This window comes from Zonotrichia leucophrys, chromosome 1, assembly GCF_028769735.1.
Source record: "Zonotrichia leucophrys gambelii isolate GWCS_2022_RI chromosome 1, RI_Zleu_2.0, whole genome shotgun sequence".
Taxonomy (NCBI): Eukaryota; Metazoa; Chordata; class Aves; order Passeriformes; family Passerellidae; genus Zonotrichia; species Zonotrichia leucophrys.
In genome coordinates this window covers 33,208,458-33,230,960 of record NC_088169.1, presented here as the reverse complement: position 1 = coordinate 33,230,960, position 22,503 = coordinate 33,208,458, and the positions used below count along the sequence as shown (strand labels likewise).

The following is a 22,503-nucleotide window of genomic DNA, read 5'->3' as shown; positions in this document are numbered from 1 at the left end:
TTTTGAAGTGAGATTTGCCTCTATTTGCTACTCAGAAGAAAAATATCTAAATGCAAGTGCATATCTGCCAAGGTGATATATTGCTTATCAGTTCTTATTCATTGCTCCTGATTGAATTTGAGACAGAAAACTTATTGATGGGATAAAAATATCTTTTCTGCCACTCACACAGGAGATGAGAGAAAGAAAGTGATATTGAACACTGACATGCACCATAAGTACAAGGATTAAATATGACTATATGGTGTTTGAGTGATTAGTATTACCTGGCCAGCTGCTTCTTGTCGAGATTTGGCTTAGAGAAAATGAAATAACCTTCAGTGTTATTTGGCATATGGAAAAACAAAGGCACAGGCACTTGGGTCACAACACCATGCAGTGCTACAGGCTTGTGGAAAAGTGTCTGGAAAGTTGCCTGACAGAACAGGACCTGGGAGCTGACAGCGGCTGAACATGAGCCAGCGTGTGCCCAGGCGGCCAAGAAGGCCACAGGTTCACATCGTGGCCAGCAGGAGCAGGGCAGTGACTGTCCCCCTGTGCTCAGCACTGGTGAGCCACCCCTCAAATCCTGTGTCCAGTTCTGGGATCCTCACTGCAGGAAAGACACTGAGGTGCTGTCGAGAAGGGCAATGAGCTGTGCAAGGGTCTGGAGCCCAGCTCTTACAAGGAGCAGCTGAGGGCTGTTTAGCCTGGAAATAAGCAGGCTTACTGCTCTCTACAGCTGCCTGAAAGGGAAAGGAGGCTGTGGGCAGGTAGGCAGTGGTAGTCTCTTTTCCTGAGCAACAAGCCACAAGACAAGAGGAAATGGCCTAAAGTTGTGCCAGTGATGGCTGCAGTTAGGAAGTTTGTCTAATCTCCTAATTGGATATTAGAAAGTTTCTTCACTGAAAGGGTTATTAAGCACTGGACCAGGCTGCACAGGGAAGTGGTTGAGTCACCATCCCCAGAGGTATTTATAAGACATGCAGATGTGGCACTTGGGGACATGGCTTAGTGATGGACTTGGCAGTGCTAGGTAAAAGGCTGGATTTGATTTTAGATGTCTTCTCCAACCTGAATGATTCTATGACTCTATGAACAAACACTATGTTAGAAGCACTCTCTATTTTAGACACACAAACTGATGTGGAAAATTCCCCAGAAAAACACCCCAAAAACATTTAGACCCCACAAAAACCAATCAAAAAACCTACCAAAAATAGAAAAAAAAAAAAAAGAAGTGAAAAGTAACTACACCATAGAGAAAAACCTATGAAATACATTCAAGAATTTCATTATAGTGAAGATGAGTAACAGCTGTAGAGCACTTTAAGCCTATATTTAACATACACACATGCAGCACCAGCTCTGATGCCCACCTCATCAGAGAAAAGCACCAGATCATAATGGACAGGCAGTTCATTCAGTTCATCCTCCATGGTAGCAGGTGGTAATTATTATGGAGACTGATGCTTCCATGCTTCCCAGATTTGCTTGCTGTACTGATTTTGATTTTTGTGGGCAGAACATTTCACCTGTGGCAAGCATCAAGTCCAGAGGGAAACAAAGAAGGGAAGGCATAGCCAGAAGCATCCAAGCAGCAGCCTGAAAGTAGTACCTGGTAGTACCAAACTGACCACAGGATAACTGCAAAAACAAAGAGTAAGCTGATGCAAAGGAGAAAAAAAACAAAAAGCAAGAGATGACAGTAAATGTATGACAAAAGACCCATAGAAAGTGAGAACAAAGGAAAACCTGGTGTTGCTGTGATCCTAATGAGAACATAATAATGAGTTCTTGAGGGAGAGTCTACATTTCCCAGGACAAGAAGATGGAGAAAAATTTCCCCCAGTCTTCTTGAGGGGCACCAATTTTTGAGAGTTTGTCTTGTCTGTTTTTCTCCTAAAACCTCCTATCATTTTTGTCTTGTCAGCAATTCTATGGCTTATACAACTTTACAGAATTTTTCTCTAAGCAAAGAGGAAAAAATGTGTTATGCAGAATCTTCTCTAAACTACAAGCAAAAACTTCTGTTAATCTTGACATACTGTACTTACAAAAACACCAGGTATTTCTCTCAATTTCTCTTTCAATGCTATCATTATTGAACTTGTGAAAAACAGAGATTTTTTTTTATAGCAATAACAGAATAAATTTTGAAGATTGTTCTTCCTGATTCCCTCCTTTACTCTCTTGTTTGGTTAATGAGGTGGAAGATAACACAACTGATAAAGACTGAATAGCTGAATGAATTTGTTGAATAGATATAGGGAATCTAATTTCAATACAAAGAATAAAAATAATAGTTGACGTAACCTTTTGATATACATTATTCATGCTAGCCAAGAAGAAATAAAAAAGCAATTTCTAGTTTTCAAATCCTCCTTTGAATACTGTGTTCTTTCATAGAAACTACTTGATTTGCAAATGAATGTAAATCTAGATAGCAAGATTACATTTACTCTTGCCACTTTGATAAAAAATCCCACTTCTTGCATTGCCCACTTTCTGTTTCACTATTAGTACTTGTCAAATGTTTCATTCATATGCTGACATTTTTAAATAACTTTGCTTGATTTTAGTTTGCTAATAAATGCTTTCTTTAACACATTCATAGATTTATTACTTTTTCCCCATGCTGAGATTTTTTTTTCAAATTATTTCATCTCTGTGTTCCCTCTGATAGATGGAATCTGACAATTCCTCAGCTATAGGAAGTTATCCAGGATGTCCAGGTCCTTTTTGTTTGCTAAGCTGCTTTCTAGGCAGCCAATCCCCATATAAAGTGTTTATTCCACCTCAGATACAGAATTTTGCTTTTCATTGTATTAAACTTCTTTTAAGGTTCCTGTTATCCCATTTCCACCACTGTAAAAAATCAATTTGTTTTTAGTTTCTTGGTAGAAATACAGCCTCAGTGCTTTGAAGGAACTTGTGCTTTATAGGGTACCTCACTTTATAGGGTACTGATTCTGGCAGCTATTTATTAGATATTCTATCCTGAAAAGTACACAAATATTTTGACTCAAAGCCAGACCCCCAGATTCATTTCAGACCTTTAAATATTTAATGATGAACTTCAAAATGTAATTTCTTAACATCAGGAATCATTGGATATTCTACATCACATGCACAAAGGCAAAACTGGGAGCAATCCAGACTTGGGCAACATAGAAGAAAAATAGTAATTGGGTGAGATGTTTTTCTCCCAGTGAAAAATAAAATTACCTTTCCTAGCAATTAGAAAACTCAGTACATTAGGGGAATAGAAATACCAAAGCCAGTGATTGAAGGAATACCATGCTTTTCTGTTACTATCTGGAAACTCCAATCACACACTGTGTAAAACTCCTGGTGGAGCTGCTATTTCACTTAAAAACCCAGCTACTGGAATCAAGAATATGGATGTTCCCAGGTTGCCATTTTTAAATTGAATTTATAAGTCTCACATTTGCAGGAAGAGAACTGAAAATAACAGTGTGATTGCAGAAATTCTATGGAATACCCACTCTCATCAGATAGATACCTGGCACAATTATCTTGGTGTTGGCAGCTCACATTAAACAAATTAGTCAAGGCTTAAGCCATCAAGAGAAAAAGTGCTGGGGCTTTGGTGACAATCCTATATGGATTCACTGATCAGCTACTTTGGCATTCAAAGAATTTTAGCAGATGTCCCATGCCATAAGATTAAGAATATATCCACAGCACCAAACTGATTAAGATTCTCCTCTATGCCATCACAGCATGTGAATTTTTTGTGTCTACAACATGACAACCCCTGAGTTTGGGGGTTGCTTTTAACACAACACAACACCTCCTCCAACCTGATAACCTGAGGTCTTTCTGGCATTGCACTGTTACTGTACAGACCTTGTAGATTTCTTACAGTACTGAAGTGTAACAGATGTCCAAACTAACACACTGACATAAACACAGCAAAGACATTAGAGATTTATTCACTTTTACATATATCCAGGTCATATTAAACCTGGTGCAAGACTAAATGTATATGTGTTAGTGGGTTTGTTTTACTTTCAGTTTATAAGATCACATAATTCACAATGGTGAATGAAAGAACAGGCAATATTTTAAAGAGTAGGGAAAAAAACCCCTTAAAAGTGACATCAAACTCTGATCTAGGTCAAAATCTACTCTATGTCTATCACCATCTTCAAAGTTTATCATTTATATGAGGAAAGTAATTTCAACTGTTAAATTTCTAGCTTTGTATTTAGAAAAAATGCTATCCCAAACTCACTTTAAATGGATTTTTCAGGAAAAAATTAAAGTCAAGTCATTGTGGAAAAAAAACCCTCTTGATCAAGACAGTTCAGCAATATTCATTTCATATGTTAATATTCTAGAAATCTGATTGTGATAAATATATCTCACACAAATAGTCATATAAAGTAGTTCTTTCAATTTCAATAATCTTTCTAGTTGCAAAATTTCTGTAGGTCTGGTACTGAATATCCTAAAAACCTCCAAGGCTGTACAGAAAGTAATATCCTACAGACACAGAATAAAAAGGCCTTGAAATTAATGACACTTCAATGGTATACAAAAGTATTTTAGGCTACTTAACAAAGGTCTCTTCACTTTCCCAAGACCTTATATAGTTGGAAAAGTGATCTCAACCTGAGTTAAGAGGTGAGAAGAAATAAAATAAATAAATTAAAATAAATTAAATATGTTTTCAAAGAACATGCATAAATCTTCTTGAGAGATTTAACTGTCATTATGAATTTTCTATTAAGTTCTGATTATTACAGGTATTAGCTTTTCCTATGGTTTCAAAAGTGGTTTGTGCCTTTTCTAGTTAATGATGTTGAACTGAAGTTTATATTAAAATGATGATGCAAATTTGCAATTGCAGTCTGTCATTCAAGATAGTATTTGTGTGATAATTACTTTCCAGAATGTCAAAAGGTTTCATTCCGACCATCACTGAGAAGAGTGTACATCTCTCTGAGCAATATTTCAGTCTCACATTCAGTTATTACAGTTGTCCAGAAATTCTACAGAGGTAAAACCTCTAGAGATAAATTTCTGCCCTGCCTTGCCTCTCTTTATTGAACGAACACCATGAAAATATATTTTACAATATTTCAGCTCTTCTGCTACAATTTCTGATTAAAGTGAAAAAAATACCAAAACAAAAGTATATGATAAGAAAACTGCTGGAAAGAAAAACACTGAGAGTTTTTTAGGGATAGCTGATCAGATTTCAGCAAAGCACAGGCATTTCAGATCATTACAGAATTATTAAAACTGATATTTATGAAAAGAATTTAGAAAAACAAATCCACAGAAACTTTTAAAATTGTGTGATAGTTATGTATATGGCACTGTTCCATGTTTTTTTATGCTTGAATCTTGAACAGTAAAGTAACTACAGATTTTCTTCCTCTGTTTATTTTTTGGTCTTGATCTAGCTTCTATACCAATTCTCAGTACTTCCTAAATGCAAGTTTCCTGTGGATATCCTGAAATTCAGTCATAATTCCTAATTTTTATCCCTGGGGGTTCTGCCTTGTATCACTAGTTTTTTGGATCTGTCTCTTCAAACATAGAAATTATAATTTTTCTTCTCTGTCAACATCTGCATCACAAAAAGATTTTCCACTCCTTAAATATTTTTATTATTTTTCCCAGGCTTCTTCTCTCAGCATTTTGATTCTGCCTCCTTAATTGTATATAATTGTCTAGCTGAATGTCACTTGACACTTATCACACCCTGATCTCCCAAGCAAGATATATTCTCTAGGTGTTACAGTTAAGAGTTTCACAGGTGAACCTCAGCCTCTCAACTCCTTTCTGCTCTTTGACAAAGAATGAAGAAGCTAAAAAGAACATTTGTTCTTGCCAGTTGGAGAAGGACCACAGCCAGACAATAGGAGGGTGCAAAGAAAAATTGTGTAGGTGGATAAAGGAAATATTAAAGGGTTGAAGAATACAATAGGATGAAGTGAAAAAAGTATGGAGGGAAAGGAAAAAGAGAAAATGAGGAAAAAAATGAATGGGGTGAGGAAGAGGACAAAAAAGGAGAAGAAAAAAGGTATGAAAAAAGGAAAAGATTATAGAAGACAAGATAGACATAGGATGATGCTGGAGAAAGCTACAAAAATAGGAGATGATTCTGAGGGGATAAAGGTGCAACAGATATTGTGTTTGACCTGTGACAAAAAACAGAAGTAGTGTCTAATTTCAGCAGAGCAGAATGAGCTGCCACAGTGTCAGAGCCCTTGTGTATTGCTGTGGTGAATGCCAGCAGCCAACAGGTGGAAGAATTAGCTATGACAGGAACCCTGTATGCCAAGGACCTGAAAATAAGTTCCTGCACAATAAGGAGACCTCTAAGGGGAATAAAAGGAAAAATTCTGTATTTTGCTTGGCTTTTGAACACATGGCCTGTTTGTTTCAGTTTTTGGAAGAATCCCAAAATATTGATTAAGTTTACCTTGTTTGCATATAATATACCAGTGATTACTGGTGGCAACAACCATTGTACAGTAAAAAAATACAGAAAAAACTTTACCATTTCTAACAAGTTAGATATTCAGCCATTAAAAAATATGTATCTATATAAATAGGAAGTGGCAACAATTTTCAACTCTTTCCCAACTCCTCCCTGCTTTCTGGGAGTTCCTTAAGAAAGCCAATTGTGTTTTAAGACAAACACAATCAATTTAAGGGAAAGATAGTTTTCCCTTATCCAAATATCCCAAGTAGATATTTGTACTTCTGAATGTGAATGAACTTCTCTATAAAGAACAATGCATATTTTAATATAAAAATGTATATTTTTAAATAAAAATTGTTTTGAATGAAAAAAGATGTTACAATAGAGTCCATCAGATTGGAAGGATTTCAGGATGTCTCTAGTTCAGCCTCCTGATAAAATTAAGGTTGAAACTAATTCACACCAGGTGTCTCAGGGCTTCCTCCAGTTGCATCTCAAAAACCTTCAAGGACAAAGATTTCACAATGTCTCTAAGAAAACTTTCTCCAATGCTTCATTGTCCTTGCTGATTTTTTGTTCCCTTCTATCAAGTCAGAACCTCCCCCCACTTCAGGTGATGACCATTGCCACATTAATTCATGATGCACTTCAGTACAGTACCTGCCCAGTAGAGACGACAAACATGCACTGGCCATTAATGTGCTTTGCTTTGGCACATGCAATTATGCAAGATACTGGAGGGAAGACATCCTTTGGTGGCTGTGACAAATCACAGTGAACATGTCTGCAGATATAAGGGAGACTGTTATTCTGGAATCACTGGAATCACAGTAATACCTCAGTTTTCCTGCTGAAACTCCCATACAAGTAGTGACCAGTTCCAGCAGGCTGATTTTGAAATCTGGTAGCACCACAGACCAGGATTTTTGAATGTCAGTTCTGCTAAGCCTTTACATAAAAAATGTTGCTATATTTTGCACATAAATCAATAGAAACAGGCAGTACAAATCTCCCAGACAACTTTGAGATTTGCAATTTGCTGGGAACAGCCTTTTATCTTCCTTTCTGCAGTGTCATGTTGGTTAGAAAAGAAAAGCTCTAAATATTTCAGGTATGGACTTTGTAGAAAGGTGTTGGGGACAAACAGAAAGAAAGGAAATCCAATGTTATAAACCACTTGGATATCTCAGTTTTCTTTTAATCATAAGAGATATTTATCCAAGAGTTTGTGGTTGTCTTCTCTGACTGCCAGAGGCAAGCAGTGTTGTGTTACTGAAATACTGATTTTTCAGACAACTGCTGTGAACAAATACACAATTCAGACCTCAAAGTTCCCTTGTGTTGAAAGTTATCACTTGCAGACAAACTTCTCCATGCTCATTTGGTCTAGCAGCTTCATTTCAAGTCAATCAATACAGGAATAAAATACCTGTAAGGTAGAAACATGCATTTCCTGCTGCTTTTTCTTCCTTTAGAAGAACTTAGAAAGACCAATTTTCCAGAGTTAGAACATCAACAATAGTGAGTACCCTAAATGGCTACCAGTTTTTTCCCTAAAGAAGTGGTATTTTTGCCCTCTTTCATAGAAATACATAGATAGTACTGTAATTGCAAAATAGCTACTATTCCTTTAGGTATACATTTTGAACTAAAATAAGCATATTGATTGTACCTTCTGCAGTGAAAAAATCAGAGAGACAAAAATAATTTAAAAACTGTAAAACAGCTACTGTGTGATCAGGCCATGTAGAAACAAAATGAAAAAAATCTATTGAGAATCTTTCCATTGTCCTTTTAAGGTGAGATTTGAAACGAAACATATTTAGGAGTTAGGCACTTCAGGTTGTGATATGATGGATTTGCCTTTCTGTTGATGACCAAAACATGGCAAAGTTAAAATGTATGTTCCCCAAAAAAATTCACAGGAATAATCTCCTCTAAAATGAAAAAACAAGAAAAATTCCTTGAAATTTCTTCATGAGCTCTGAGCTCTGACGTTCAGCCTTCTTCAGTTCAAATGCCATGAGATATGAAGATTATTCCACTGCAACCCTGAAGACAATACTTTTAAAGCACAATTATACGAAATGTACACTCAAATGTCAAATCAGTTAATGTAGTTAGAGGGAAGACTTATAAGCATAGGAGCATTGGAGTACCTCAAAGCCCTAACTAAATATTGACATATATTCCATTGAGAAAAGTTAAAGGCCAGACTGTTTGTCCATTTTGGAGGATTCACACTAGGATTTGTTCTTTTCTTTCCTTCATCCTGTTTAATTTTACCTGGCTGCAAGCATATTACTTGTGACCTTATTAACCAAGAACATGGAAGTAATGAAAAGATTAAAAATTATTAAATCTATTTTTTCTCATTCTTTCTCATTCTTCTAGTTGTGTCTGTGAGTATGTGTAGAAGGATGGCAGTCTGTGAGAGAAAGAAGAGCACAGATTATTTTTTTAGGTTTTTTCTTGTTATGCGGATTGTTTTCTTGTCAAGGGACAAAAGTAGAGCAGAAGATGGTGAGATCAGGAGTGATCTTTTTGTCCAATATGTCCACCTAAAAATTTCATATTAGCCTTTCGCACACATTATTTTATTCTCTAGTCAAACAACAGTTTCAATTAGGAGTTTACATAGCTTTAATATATCCTGGGCATGGTATAAAATACCTTGATCTAGGGACCAAGTCTAGGAACCTCATTCATTGTTTTCTTGCAAAAGAGATCCATGGCAAGCATGGAACAGCTCTGATGTGTTTTTGTACTAAACTGTGTTGCTGAGGATGAAAATAGAAAGATATTGATGAAGGACCTAAATACTGTGAACTGCAATTCATTCCACTTCCCAATAATCAGATTTGTTTTAATAAAAGTCTTGTTTTTTCACTGATGGTTGTTTTCTAGAGAAGAAACACTGAAGCCAAATGAGGCTCCCAGAGTTAAAAAAAAAAAAAAAAGGCATTAACTGGGACCTTCCATGCACTGATGCACTCACGGCTCTCCAAGCAGAAGAGACAGGTATAGTTGGCCTTGCTTCCCAGTGCTTATCAAGAGACATCAATGCAAGTGGAGCAAAGGCAACAGACTACATGAAACAAATAATCTGATTAAACTGGTACAGCAACTGAGAGACCTGGGAGAACTTCTGAGCTCCCAGATTCTCCTACCCCATTCTCCTGCCCCATAAAGTCACACACCAAAGAAAGTCCTTTGGCCTTCTTGTGAAAGAAGCTCAGGTAGAAAGAGCTAGAAAGGAAACTCAGTGTCCCCTGCACAAGCTGTTGATTTGGCAAATCACCTCAGAACAGCGTGAACTTTTTCTTCAATTTACATGCCTCTCTATATTTATTTTCTTAAAACTGATGGAAAGATTTTATGGAATAATCAGCTCTTCCTGAGTTTTAATAGATTAGCAGCAAAATTGCCAGAAGTCACATTATAAAAAATTAGGGTAAAATAAATTACTTTTTAATATGCATGGCTAACCAAACATTAAATCATAACATAATTTCCATTCCACAGAAATAATCTCTCTATTTAGATACACAAAATTGCAGGGTTTCTTAAAGTACCAACTAAAAATCTACATCCTATGGGAGAACATAAAAATACTTATTTAAAAATTTATTTACATTTCATGTCTTGAGGTGCGTTCTCACTTTCCCCCCTTAAAACTTATCACTTGTTTGTCTGAGGGGCTGTGTGGTAGGGAAAGGCATAATCCCATCTTATATTGTTTTGACAGAAAAATATGCTACCTAACTATAGAAGAGGATTAAAATGTTATTATCTGTCATACAGCATGCCCTTTACACAAAGTTAATCCCTTTTAAGGAGACTGACCTGCACTTCATAGCAAGGGATACAGCCAGGCAAACTTCAGCAATGCTCCTCTTAGAGGAACAGATGAGCAGGGCATTTCCCTGATGGTCCTCTAGCTCTGTGAGGAAAACAGCACTCAAAGCTGCATGACTGCCTCATTCTCTTTTCCCAGCTCCATCAGCACTTAGGACATGCTTTTGTTTTTCCATGAATTTTTCAGCATCAGAAGCAAGGAAAAGATGGGACTTTATTCTATGTTTCCAGGCTGCCTTGTTTTTTCCAGGTGGAGTTAAAAGTAAATAAAATTGACAAGACAAGGCTAATGAGTTGAGGACTTGATGTTTTCATCTTATGTTTTGAGTCTGTTACAAGTAAACCCTTAATGGCTTCTACTAACTCCATTCTCACCTCTCAGCCAAGCCTGGCAAAAGTAACAAGCATCAGCTGGGCTCTAGCCAAGATGAGTTTAATTTGAGAGTCAATATTCACTGTTTTTGTTACACTTCTGTGGAGTACTGCAGATGTTCTGTCTGACCTTGGCAGCCCTGGTCTCTCTTCATTCTCCTTTTCTCTTCTTCTCCATTACTTGGTATTTGTTCTGGATCTGACACAGGTTTGTTACCTTTTGTTTCTCAAAATTCCAAAAGGTTTCTTTATCCTTTGAAGAAATTCTGCAGCAGTTCTTCATTTCTTATAAGAAGACCAGTAAGTTCAAACATACAGTTCTCATGGTTTGGAGATGAATTACTGTAATTTTTAATTTTTACAGTGGCCACTGAGGTGACTATGGAAGACAATAACACAATCAATTTTTTTTCTGATACACTCTTTAAAACCACTAAAGCAATTGTTTCGTTAAAAATATGGAATGTATTGTACTAGAGATGTAAAATAGCTAGAACCTTCTGGATTCAATCAAGTTTGTCTTTTGCCTTTGGAAATGTGCAAATTAGAGTAGGAGAAAGGATATGTTGCAACTTTATGTTGCTCAGCAGGGGCTACCTGGACTTGTAATTTCATATTTTATGTAATATTTTATGAGGTACATTTCAATTACATTAAGGGAGGCTACAAGGAATAAAAGCAGTTAATTATATCAGCATTTGCAGCACTGCAAAGAAAGGAATACCAAATAAGCTATGTAGTAACATCTGTGCACAGACAGTGAAGCATGAATTGTGGAAGGTGTCTTTGGAAATTTCTTCAAGAATTAAGATAATTATGAAAGACCCTTGCCTGATTTCTTACACCTGGGGATCAAGATTCTTGCAATCGATGGAAAGCACCCTTAGACATCTGTCAGATCTGTCCCTGACGGCAGTACCCCAGGGATTTCTACTGGTTCACAAGGTTCCCCTTATTATCCTGGTCTTTAAATCTTACCCATAAGCTGCTGACTGAGTCAAGGCCATTCTCCAGAGACATTCTGTCCATTTCTTGGTGTGGTTGGGAACCCTTGCATCACCTTCCCGTCCCGTCCCTGCTGGACAACCATGACTAAAAGTCATGGATGGCTACAGGTTGGGACAACATGGCTACATTTTCCAGTCATATAATTGTTACAGTGTGTCAAAATCAGCCATTCCTTATGCTAAAAAAAAATGTTGCAAGAGACTGTGTCTGTCTCCTCCTGGTGCTGTAAATATCACAAACACGAGCTCTGTCTATCAGATTTTACAAGCGTAGGGCTGCTCCACAGCTAATGGACCAGCCCCTCCCTAACGATCAGATTAATCTGAAAACCAATTATCAAAGACCTAAATAAGCAGCTAACAGTAACAGCAACACAAAGTTCGTAATAGGTGTTATATTACATTTGAGGGTTAAAACTATTTTCTTTCTGCCAATGGCGCATTTGTCATGCTGTCAAATGTCTGGTTAAAAGAAAGATAAAAAGAACAGATTCACATTGGCACATGATGAGATGCTTAAAGGGGTTTTAGCTACAAATACACACTGAATATCTTAAGATCTGTGATGAAATCATGGGAACTAACAATGACTATCACATGGCAGAGATTCCAGGGCCTGTTGCGGATACATTCAGCTTTCAGATATGCAATCAGCCACATCTTGCTTCAGCACTTTCTCTTATTGTCAACTGACACCATAAGCACAACTTAGCTACATATATTCTTGCCAAAAAACACTGGCTCTCAGGCAGGTTTTTCCTTTTCTAAAATTTTTTGAGGCTGATTTTTTTTAAATTGTACTAATAGAAAATACAGAAAAATAAGACTGGTTGCTTTGAAAGGCTAGACTGCACCTGGGATTTTTAAGACTTCCAGTCTCCTTGTATAAGCGTAAGTAAGAGCTGGGGGGGTCCTGTCCATGAAATACAATTGCCTATATTAAATTTCAGATCCAGGAATAACGGCACTTTTTTTGCTCTGAAGCAGGTTGCCTAGAGAGTTTGTTTGATAACATGGGCATCCCATCTTCCTCAGACATTTGTGCAGGGCAAACGGAGACGCTGAGGATCCTTGGAAGACGGCTGCAAAACTGGGGCAGATGCCAGGTTCCTGGAATAGCCTACCATCAATCCAGAGAGTCTCTGGAAGACTGTGCTGGCCCCAAGATATCATGAGTTAAGCATTTTAGGCTTCACTAATTAGCACTTACTGTAATTTTACTCTAGGGTTTCATTTTCACTGGAAGTAATGGCAGCTGCTCCCTCTCCAGAGGAGCCTTCAATCTTGTGGAGAAAAACTTCACTATAAAAGGAGGGAGAGATTTGGTCTGCTACCAGTACAAAATCTTAGCTCTTTGTGAGGAACTGGAGCATGGGAATGAATTAACATGAATGAACCAGGGCCCTCAGTTCTGCCTGATCACTAAGGAGGCAGCAGTCAACCCATGACCCTGGGGGAGTTTCACTGCATTTTTTACCAAAGAAATATAATTTATGTACTAGTGGTTGTCAGATGCAATACCAATAGTACACTTTCATTACAACATGTTGCATAAATTTGTAGCCATAAATGTTTAAAAAGGTGCCACTAATATACCTTGAACAATGAGACACAATGCTGACAGAAACAGTAGTGCCAAAATAATACTTACAATTTGGCACAAATCTACCATAAATTTAATGTAGAAAGTATAATTTTAGTACTGAGTGTACTATAACATCATGGATGAAATTTGAACAGTTTCATAAAAATACGTCATATTTGAGAAATTAGATAAAAGTTAGCAGAACTTGCAATAAAAATTAACTTGTAATAATTATTATGAGTCTTGCCTTGGCTATAAAATAGAGTAATAAAAATCTAAAGATACTTAATGCAGTGTCTCTTACGTATTGAGAAATTTATTGAATCACACAGAGAAAAGCAGTAGTGAATTAGTCAATAGTGAGTAGTCAAGAAATTGGATAAATATTCCAATATTGATTCACCAGGAAACAGTACAACACTCCCTGGGAATCTAACTTATGTTAGGTAAAAAAAAGAAACATCCTTAGGGAATTTTAAGGAAACCTAAGGAGAGTTAAAACTGAGCAATGCAGTAGCAGAATACATTCAGAAAAGCTACTGGAATGACGAAATGAAATTGCATAAGATTATCATCTATTTTAAATTCACTGTATCCTGGTGTCATTGTAGGCATAGGTACCTCAGGAAAAAATGCTTAGAAACATCAACGCTCACAGGCTAACAAAGGCAAAGAAGATCCCTACCGAGCCATGCACACCTCATAAATCTTTGGGATGATCAAATTTTCCTTGAATATTGTCTTGCACACTAGCCAAGCTATTTGAAAAAAAAAAAAGTGTAATTAAAACAGTTTAAGAGAGGGGAAGTGAAATAAGAAGATATGGAAATGCCTGTGTAAGAGAAGAATTAGCAGATGAATAGGAGGAGGGATGTCTCACAGATATGCTTCACATATTATGTTCATTAATTGGCATATATGACAAAAGTCATATGCTAAATACAGAGCTTGGGAGGAAACTTCAAAGGACAAATTTTCCATAAATATATTTATTTTTTCTTCTTTGTAAGACCTCTCTATATTGACTATTCTCTGAAAAAGACAGTCTTCTGAAGAGAAGGATGAATGCATACAAATATTACTACCTTCTAAGGAGAGGAGAAGTGGCAATAGCTAAAATATGCTCATCACAATAACTGGCTCAAGAATTCCATTGATGCCCTATGATCTGGCTCAGTCCATTACAGAAAGCACAGATGGAAATTCAGATCTGGATTAAAGCTCTTTCTGCACATTACAATGCCTTCCCAGCATCTTTAATGAAACTCCTCTTGAGACATGAACATTAAGCTGTGCTCCTTCTGGCCTGTTCTTCATCAGAAGTAAATTTCTGCCCTCAGACTGTATTAATGACTCTGCTGATGACAAAGGAGATGAAACAAAGCACAGCTCATTCCACAAAACCAGCAATTACTTTTCTAGGCTAGGAGAAACATATTAAAATGGGTGATGACAGCTAGTTGTGTTAGAAATTAATGATACAAGGCTCAAAGTACTGATTGCATATCCATAAGAGGTTTCATGTTCAAAGGGGGAACATTTGATTGAACTGAGTTTATATTTAGAAAAATGGGATCTGTTCCTTTCAAGCACTATGTTAGATTTGGATAAATTTCTTTTAAAAGCATTGCACATTTCCTGCCGTTTTTTTTCCTGCAATACTTGCTATGCTTTTGTATGCCACTTTAAAAAACCCCAAAACAACTCTGACATTTAAAATGCAAAAATTATTTCATTTAAGTCCTGACTGAACAAACTGGACCATCAATAGCTGGAAATCTTGCTTTCTCCTATTTTAAACTAACTAAAAGTAACTGAATTCTTTGTGAACCTTTGTATAAGTATTTTGGTGTTTGCAGTAAGAATGGCATTCTGGGCATGCACACCTCTTCCTGTCTTGCAGCCATCCTCCAATAATGGGCAGCTCAGGACACCAGACCTTCTCACTAGGGAGCAGATCAGTAATTGCCTATGAAGGGTGCATAATCTCTGTTGTCTAAGTCAAAGGTGCTTTGACTTAGAAAAATGAACAACTGTATCTGCAGTTTGATCAAAACAGCAGCAAGAAAAATAAATCAGTGAAAAACCATTAGTCAATTTGGTCACCTGTTTTTTTTTTATTTTGGCATCTTGCACTGCAGCTCAGTGCTACTGCATCTGGTAAAGCCCCAGGCATGGCCTTACAGATTGTTTCAGACCTCAGGTATGCAGCTAGCACACACTCCCACCACAAACCTCCTTGGACATCATTAAAAAGTCAGTTGACCAGATGCTCAAAACAAGGTGTAATGGACTTGTCAGCTTCATTTTGTCATGGCTTTCATATGCTGTCACCTGAAGGAGAGTCAAATTAATCTTGTGCACATGTATGGGGAGAGGAGATTTCTGCTGGTCTGGAAAAAATGAAGACCTCAAACAATTAACTGTTACACAGCTTTGGGTGCAAACATTCTCACATTATTTTTACAGCATGCTTAGTCCCCTCAAATCAAGAAAATCCAGAACATTCAACAGTCTCACCAGTGACTGAAAAAGGAAAACTAAAACCATGTAAGCTTGCTAGAAAACAATCACATGATAACTCTAATGCCGAAGAGTTCTTTCAAGTAGCTTAGCCATACAGCCCCTTTTTCCTGCTCTTTAATCTGTAATGCTCTTATCCCTCAGAATAAAAAAGTAGTGGCTGTTACTACAGTGACCTTGTTATGCTTGATGGCTCCCAGTGTACTGTTGTTCTAGTGCTCTGTTCAAACACTTGTGAGTTGTTATAATATTTGAGCACCCACAGTTCCCTGCAGAAGAAGTTTTACAATTAATGTGCTTAACTTTTCATTCCCAGTCTGCCTGTTGTTGCTTGTGTTTTATTTATTTATTCTTGTGATATCATCCTTCAGACAGAACACCTCCTCATCCTTCCTGAAGTTTATGTGAATCCTAACTACCTCAATAAACTAAATTTTATGGCAGCATCCTGTGAGTATTTCCAAAATGCCCAAATCAATGCTGAATAGAGATAACCAAGACAGTTTAATGTGCTATTTGAGTGCCAAAAGCAGCACAGCAGCCTCCCTTGGCTCAGGAGGATAAATTAACCCAAATGAAGAATGACAGTGACAGAATATTTTTACGTAGTTGCATGTAGTACTTTAAAACCATATGAAGAGTGATTATACAGAGCAAAATGTATCCAAGACTGCTTTAGTGCAATGAAGTCACAGCATTGACTCTTTCTTCACATTTACAGGGAAATGCACATTCATACCATGCCTTACTGTAGCTCGTTAGGGAGAAATCCTGCTTGGCACATGTGGTTGATCAAACCAATCACAATGGAACAGACACAAACTGCCACATGGCACAGCAGCCCTGCATTTTGTTACTGGGATCAACTTCTCCATAACAGTGTGCTGAGTGCACATCTACACAAGAACAGCAACTGCAGACACACACTGACCACAAGGCCTGATATGCCAGATGAGTCACCTCATCATGTCACCCCACACACTAAACGTGCACAGGTTGAAGAGCTTCAGATTATGTCAATACTTTTTAAGTCCTGTAAAAGAAACTAGAGAGCTCTAGTACTTGTTCTTGAACAAGATTCACCACAGGGAGGGGTAGGTGTAACCACTGTTAGCACACTGAGATGAGTCCTTTTTATAAGCCACTGCTTTTTCCTTATTCATCCTGGCAACCAGATGAAGTAGAGCTCAGCATTCCCACTGAGGGAACATCAACTGTCCCCAGAGTAACAAAAGGGTTAGGTGCGAATTAGCTGGCACTAGAGGTAAATATTCTAGAAAAAATTTAAGATGAGTTTCATTATTTCTGAAATATCAAGGGAAATTTATATAAAAAGTCATACATTTCAAATATTACACTTCATCTGTGTGCAGAGGTGTGTGGAATATTTCTTGAAACTTGTGCTTCTTTGTGTCTGCCTACAGTGGAAACTAAAAAGATTTGTCTGTGTGCTGAGGAGCAAATGGAAGGGAAGAAGGGGGAAGCAGAGCTGAGCTGTGAATTCTACAAAGGTTATTATTTCATTCAAAGACATACATCTTGGAATCCCTAATCAGCTTGTCCCTTCAGAAACTTGTCATAGAAGGCAGTAATAAATCATTCATGCATTCACTCACACATTCACTTCCTGAGTCCCACTGAGTGCTGTCTAGCTAGAGACTGCTGTGAATGTACACAAGACTGAAAATACAAGTGAGTTATGTAACAAACTAATCATACAGGAGATGTCCTGTATGATGGCAATAGCAGCATTAAAACTGTTCAGGGAAAAAAATGTAATTCAGTATGAATCTAAAGAAATAAACCCTTGTAGTCAACATGACCAAAAATGTTGACAAAACTATAAAATATTATTTTAACATTCTTCTACAGGATCCTCCATCTGGAAAGAAACTACATAACATTCCTCTATAGGATCCTCCATCTGGAAAGAAACTACAAAGAACATACACAGAAACTGCAACACATTCATATTTTGCTTTATCCAATGTAATCTCCATCTCCATAGACAGTAGTACATGTCTGATGGAAACACATGTACATTCCGAGGTCATAAATGTTATGAGCTAATAGATCAAAATTAGGAGGAACATTTGCAAAGTGTATTTGAAACTTTGCCATGGAGCAGAGCCTGCTGAAGTACCCACTGATATCCTCTCTCTTTCAATAAAAACCATAGAGCATAACTTACTTCCATTTAGCAACATTTAGCTATTAGGGAACGCAAGGTTTGAAGTGACTTCCTGTTTACTGGAGTTCACTTTCTTTGGATATTGCTATCACAGGAACACTAGAATTTATGTGGTTTAATTAGTGTCTTTGGACTTCAACCAAAATTTTAGTAGGTTTCCTTAAATCTCTGGAATTTGATTTTTAAGTTCACAAACCTTTCCCAGCTCTTCAACAAAACAACAGCAGATTGCCACAAGAGCAGTTTTATGTAGTAACTAAAGATAGTTGAGGTGCATAGAGTTCAGTGACAAGTGTTCATGAGCAGGAAAGCTCCTTCAGGAGCTATCTGCCTCTTGTAGTTGAATATGCATCTATTACACACACCTGAATTAAGCAAACAACTGTGTACTTCTGCCCAGATTCACCTAAACATACAAAAACCAAAACATTGGCAACATAGAGGTAGAATTTTAGAGGACAGGGAGATATTTATATGACAGTTTGTTTTTTTTTTATTCCTGAGTAAAAAGAAAAATAAATCCTGGATCAGAAATTAAAATCTGTTTTGTGATTGTGGATCACTGTTTGTATAATATTTATAAACAGAAATATATACCATCACAATAGCATATTTATTATGAAAATATTCAATAGTGTTATTCTTCTATCACTTTAAAAGGGATTAGGGAGATAATCTCGTTTCTAAATAGATGGACAAAATTATACATTTTCCTTTCACTTTCTGAAGAACGCATATCCTGAGTCTTATAGATTGTCAAGATTAAAATCTTTTGTGGAGATCCTTATAAAAATGTTTTTAAAACCTTTGCATTGTGTGGTTTTGGATTACAAAACTGTGCAGGTATTCCTATGAACAGACAGCTCTCAAAGTTTTCTAAATGAATCAGTATGAAGATAACTTCTCAGAGTAATATTGGACCCCAGGATTAACTCACCTGACTTTTGTTTTCCATACATTTTCCCATATATTTGTTTTGTCTGTTAGGAAGGTTTTAAATATGCCAGCAACACAACATACAACACAACACTGAGTCTGCTGGCAAAGCTGAGCAATAAAAGGAAAATGAGATTTACAGTAGCTGCACCATTTACTTTTACTATGAAACAGAGACGCATTACCAGGCTATGTGCTATAAACTCAGATGTTCAGAGATTGCTGGGCATGTCCCCATGCTGTGCACCTCTGCCAGAAAACTGTGGTTTCAATTCTCATTTGCAACATCAAGTGATTGTATAAATTAACATGGCACAGACTGGTAGGAATAACTGCTGAGTTTGTGACTATGGTATCAGCTAAAAAGTCTGATTCTAATAAAAATAACGGAGTAAATCTGCAGGAGACTTCATATCATAAGTCCATTGATCAGAAGTGCAAGAGAGGATAACAAACATTCCCTAAATATTTGAGGAAACCTACACTTTCTTACACGGGTTATGGAACAATTGACCAGTTATGGAACCTGCTTTTTTGGTTATGGAACCTGACAGAAATCAGAATTAAACTCATGCCCCTGCATACACAGGAATAAGGCATCAAAGAAGCACTTACAGCTGGAGAATATCAGAGGACAGGAGTGTTCATCCATGGGGAAGTTGTGAAGCTGGAGCTGGCACTCAGCATTGATGGTAAGCCTGTGAAGAAACCGAGGGTCTGTTACTGTGTGCCAGTACAGGCAATAGCCAGAGCAGGAGGCAGGGAAACCTTAAGCATCATGCAAAAATGCTTTGATATCCATAAGTAAGGCCTGGAAGGAAAGAACCATATTTTCAGATTGTTCATTGGCTATTTAAGCCTGATACAAAGCAACGACAATTATCTTAAATAATTTCAGACACATGATCAAGACTTTCTGGATCCCAGGGAATCTGTGCATATGTGTTTCTCTAGACAATTCATCATAGAAGGTTCTGGGATGAAAACAACTGTTCTTTACAAAAATAACAGGAAATATGGATCATGTTGTATGCAATTCCACAAAATCTGAACTTCAGAGAGAAACTTATAAAAACATTCTCCATGTGTACTTATAGTGTGAACTTAAAATTCTTTCAGCTTCTTCAGGCTGTCTCTCCAAAACCTAATAAATCTCTATATGCCATTCTTATTGTACAGATGCAACAAACAGATCAGCAAAAACATCTTCATCTCTACTTGAAAGCTGGTTTTACATGACATCCCTAAAACAAAGTATGCTACAAACACAGCCAATTTTAAAATTAATGATAAAAATCAATAATCTTCAGTCTAATAGCCTAAAAAGTGAATGTACTTACTCAGGGAAATTGAATTAAGTGCTAGTTTATTGTAGAGTCTTTTAAAAAAATGCTGCATAGTTTCATGACAGAATTAATGCATGGGGGCTATGTGAGTTTTTCCTTTTGGAAAATAGATAAAAGATTAAAAACTTTATGGTGAAAGTGTGTCTCAGATATGGTGTCTGTGTCTCAGATACAGGATGGCACAGAGAAAAACTGTCTTGAAACAGGTCACCTGTGAGGAATTTAATTATTGAAGTAAATTGCCCTTATTATTAAATTATTGCACTGCCACTAGAAGAGGATTTGCAGCGTTGCAGCAGGAGGGCACTCACACCCTAAAAGGGGCAGGGAAGAAGATGGAACATGACTGCACCTTGTACACTTCCTCCTGTACACATAACATCCATCAACACCTGACAGCATCAACACCTGACAGCACCAGGGCATACACCAGCTACCTCTTCCACGTCATACCAATCCTGACACTTAGGTGAATTTGGTTTGAATTACACAGTGTTAACAATGATCATTCCAACAGCTTTTCCTGTGTAAAAAGGAGGTCGACCTGAGAGATCAAAAAGGACTCAAAACATCTTTCACAAACTAGAAATGCTCATTCCAATGGGTCAAGTATTAACATAATTTTAGCTGGTTTAGACAAATTTTGTAGTCCATTTGACAGAGAGTTTCTTTAGTGAGAGGTATGTAAGCCTAACTACTATTACGTAGATACTTGGCCTGAAATACTGAAACAGAACTTCATGGAAAAAAACCCAACCAAATACATAATCAAAATCTACTGAGAGAAAAAAATAAAACCAATAACACAACCAAGAGAATATTGGAGCAGACACCTTAATCCCCAAACTCTTCAGCTAAAGGCAACTGCAATAAGCAATAGCTCTTCACAGTAGAGCAAGCCTATGAAGGGAAGGTCACTAGAAATATCAACAGCTTTTCCAGATGTTTATTTCCTTTCTTATTGCTTTCCAAAGACTTTGTACTGGAGCCCCAACAGCAGTTTCAAGTGTGATCAGCCCTCTCAGGTGCACTGAGGGCTGAAAGCAATCACAGAAGAAAATGTAGCGTGAAAGGCGCATCTCTAAAACAGTTTCCCTTGTGGAACATGGCTTATGGCAAAACTCCCTTCTGAACATCTCATCTCTTCCACAAGTAAACACATATTTTGATTCCACAGGCTTTTTAAAATGCAAATATATACAGTATTTCTAATACCAATAGTTGATTTTATCACAAAGATTAGAAAACTGTAAAAGCCTTTCCTCCAGCAATTCACCCTTGTGATGAGATGTGACAGACTATCTTTCAGCATGACTTATTTGAAGAATCAAGTATTGGCATTAGCATGAATCTAAAAATGCTTTATCCAACCCTGCATCTAACTCCGATCAAAAAGGCTTTTGACAGGTTTTATGGGACTACATATTCCCGATTTTATTACAAGCACTAAAAAGCCCAGCTTGTACAATTTAGACTGACTTATTTCCTATTTCTCAAGGTTGCTTTCATAGAAAGACAAGACTTTGTTTTTTGAACTTAGCAGTACTGATGCCTGAATAATTAAATATTTGCAAAGCGTGGCCACATACGCATCAGGAAGAAAACAGCAGAGGAGAGCAAAGATATTGCTGAAAATTACTCTTACTACACCAGAGCTGGGAGAAGCTTTCAGCCCTGCACCTTGCCAAGTGCTCACCTGAGAGTGTACAAGATCTTGCCATCATTCCAAATGCGGAGGAGTTGGTTGGGGGTGGTGATCCAGTGGGCCTCTGCTGTCTTTGAGTTACGAAATATCGTGTCTGGGATCCAGATCAAGCCAACCATGTTGCTGTTCAGAGTCAGTATCTTCATGGTGCTGTTGAAACGAAGACGGCTGTCTGTCCACGTCTGGGCAAAAAATATATCAATTTGATATTCCTGCAAGAAAGCATGATACATCAATTGAAATCAGTTCCACATTTCACATATTTGGTGTTTGATTAGGTCTGTTCTGGTGTAGATCAACAGGGTATGTTCTGGCCAATAGAGCTATGTTTTCTTTTTCTACTGCCTCAGGAATATTTTTTTTCCATTTCTTTTCACCCTTTTATTTTTATATCTAGCTGCTTAATGAAACATGCTAAACATCTCACTTCCATTAGTCCTGTGCCATAACAATTTCAGCATTAGCACATTCTTTTTCATTGTCTCTGAAAAGTCACGGATAAAAGGTACAATTTACAGAGACTTCTTTGTCATAG

At 37.2% G+C, this 22,503-nt stretch overlaps 1 protein-coding gene across 1 annotated transcript in view; it reads right to left on the bottom strand.

Moving 5' to 3' along the window:
* GABRG3 (gamma-aminobutyric acid type A receptor subunit gamma3) overlaps positions 1-22,503 on the bottom strand; it is a 300,014-nt gene that overhangs the window by 127,098 nt on the left and 150,413 nt on the right. Inside the window, exons 4-5 of the mRNA XM_064711367.1 lie at positions 21,960-22,180; positions 19,533-19,615 (exon numbers count right to left, since the gene is read on the bottom strand). Of these exons, the coding sequence (XP_064567437.1) occupies positions 19,533-19,615; positions 21,960-22,180 (304 nt within the window). The remainder of the gene's footprint in view (positions 1-19,532; positions 19,616-21,959; positions 22,181-22,503) is intronic.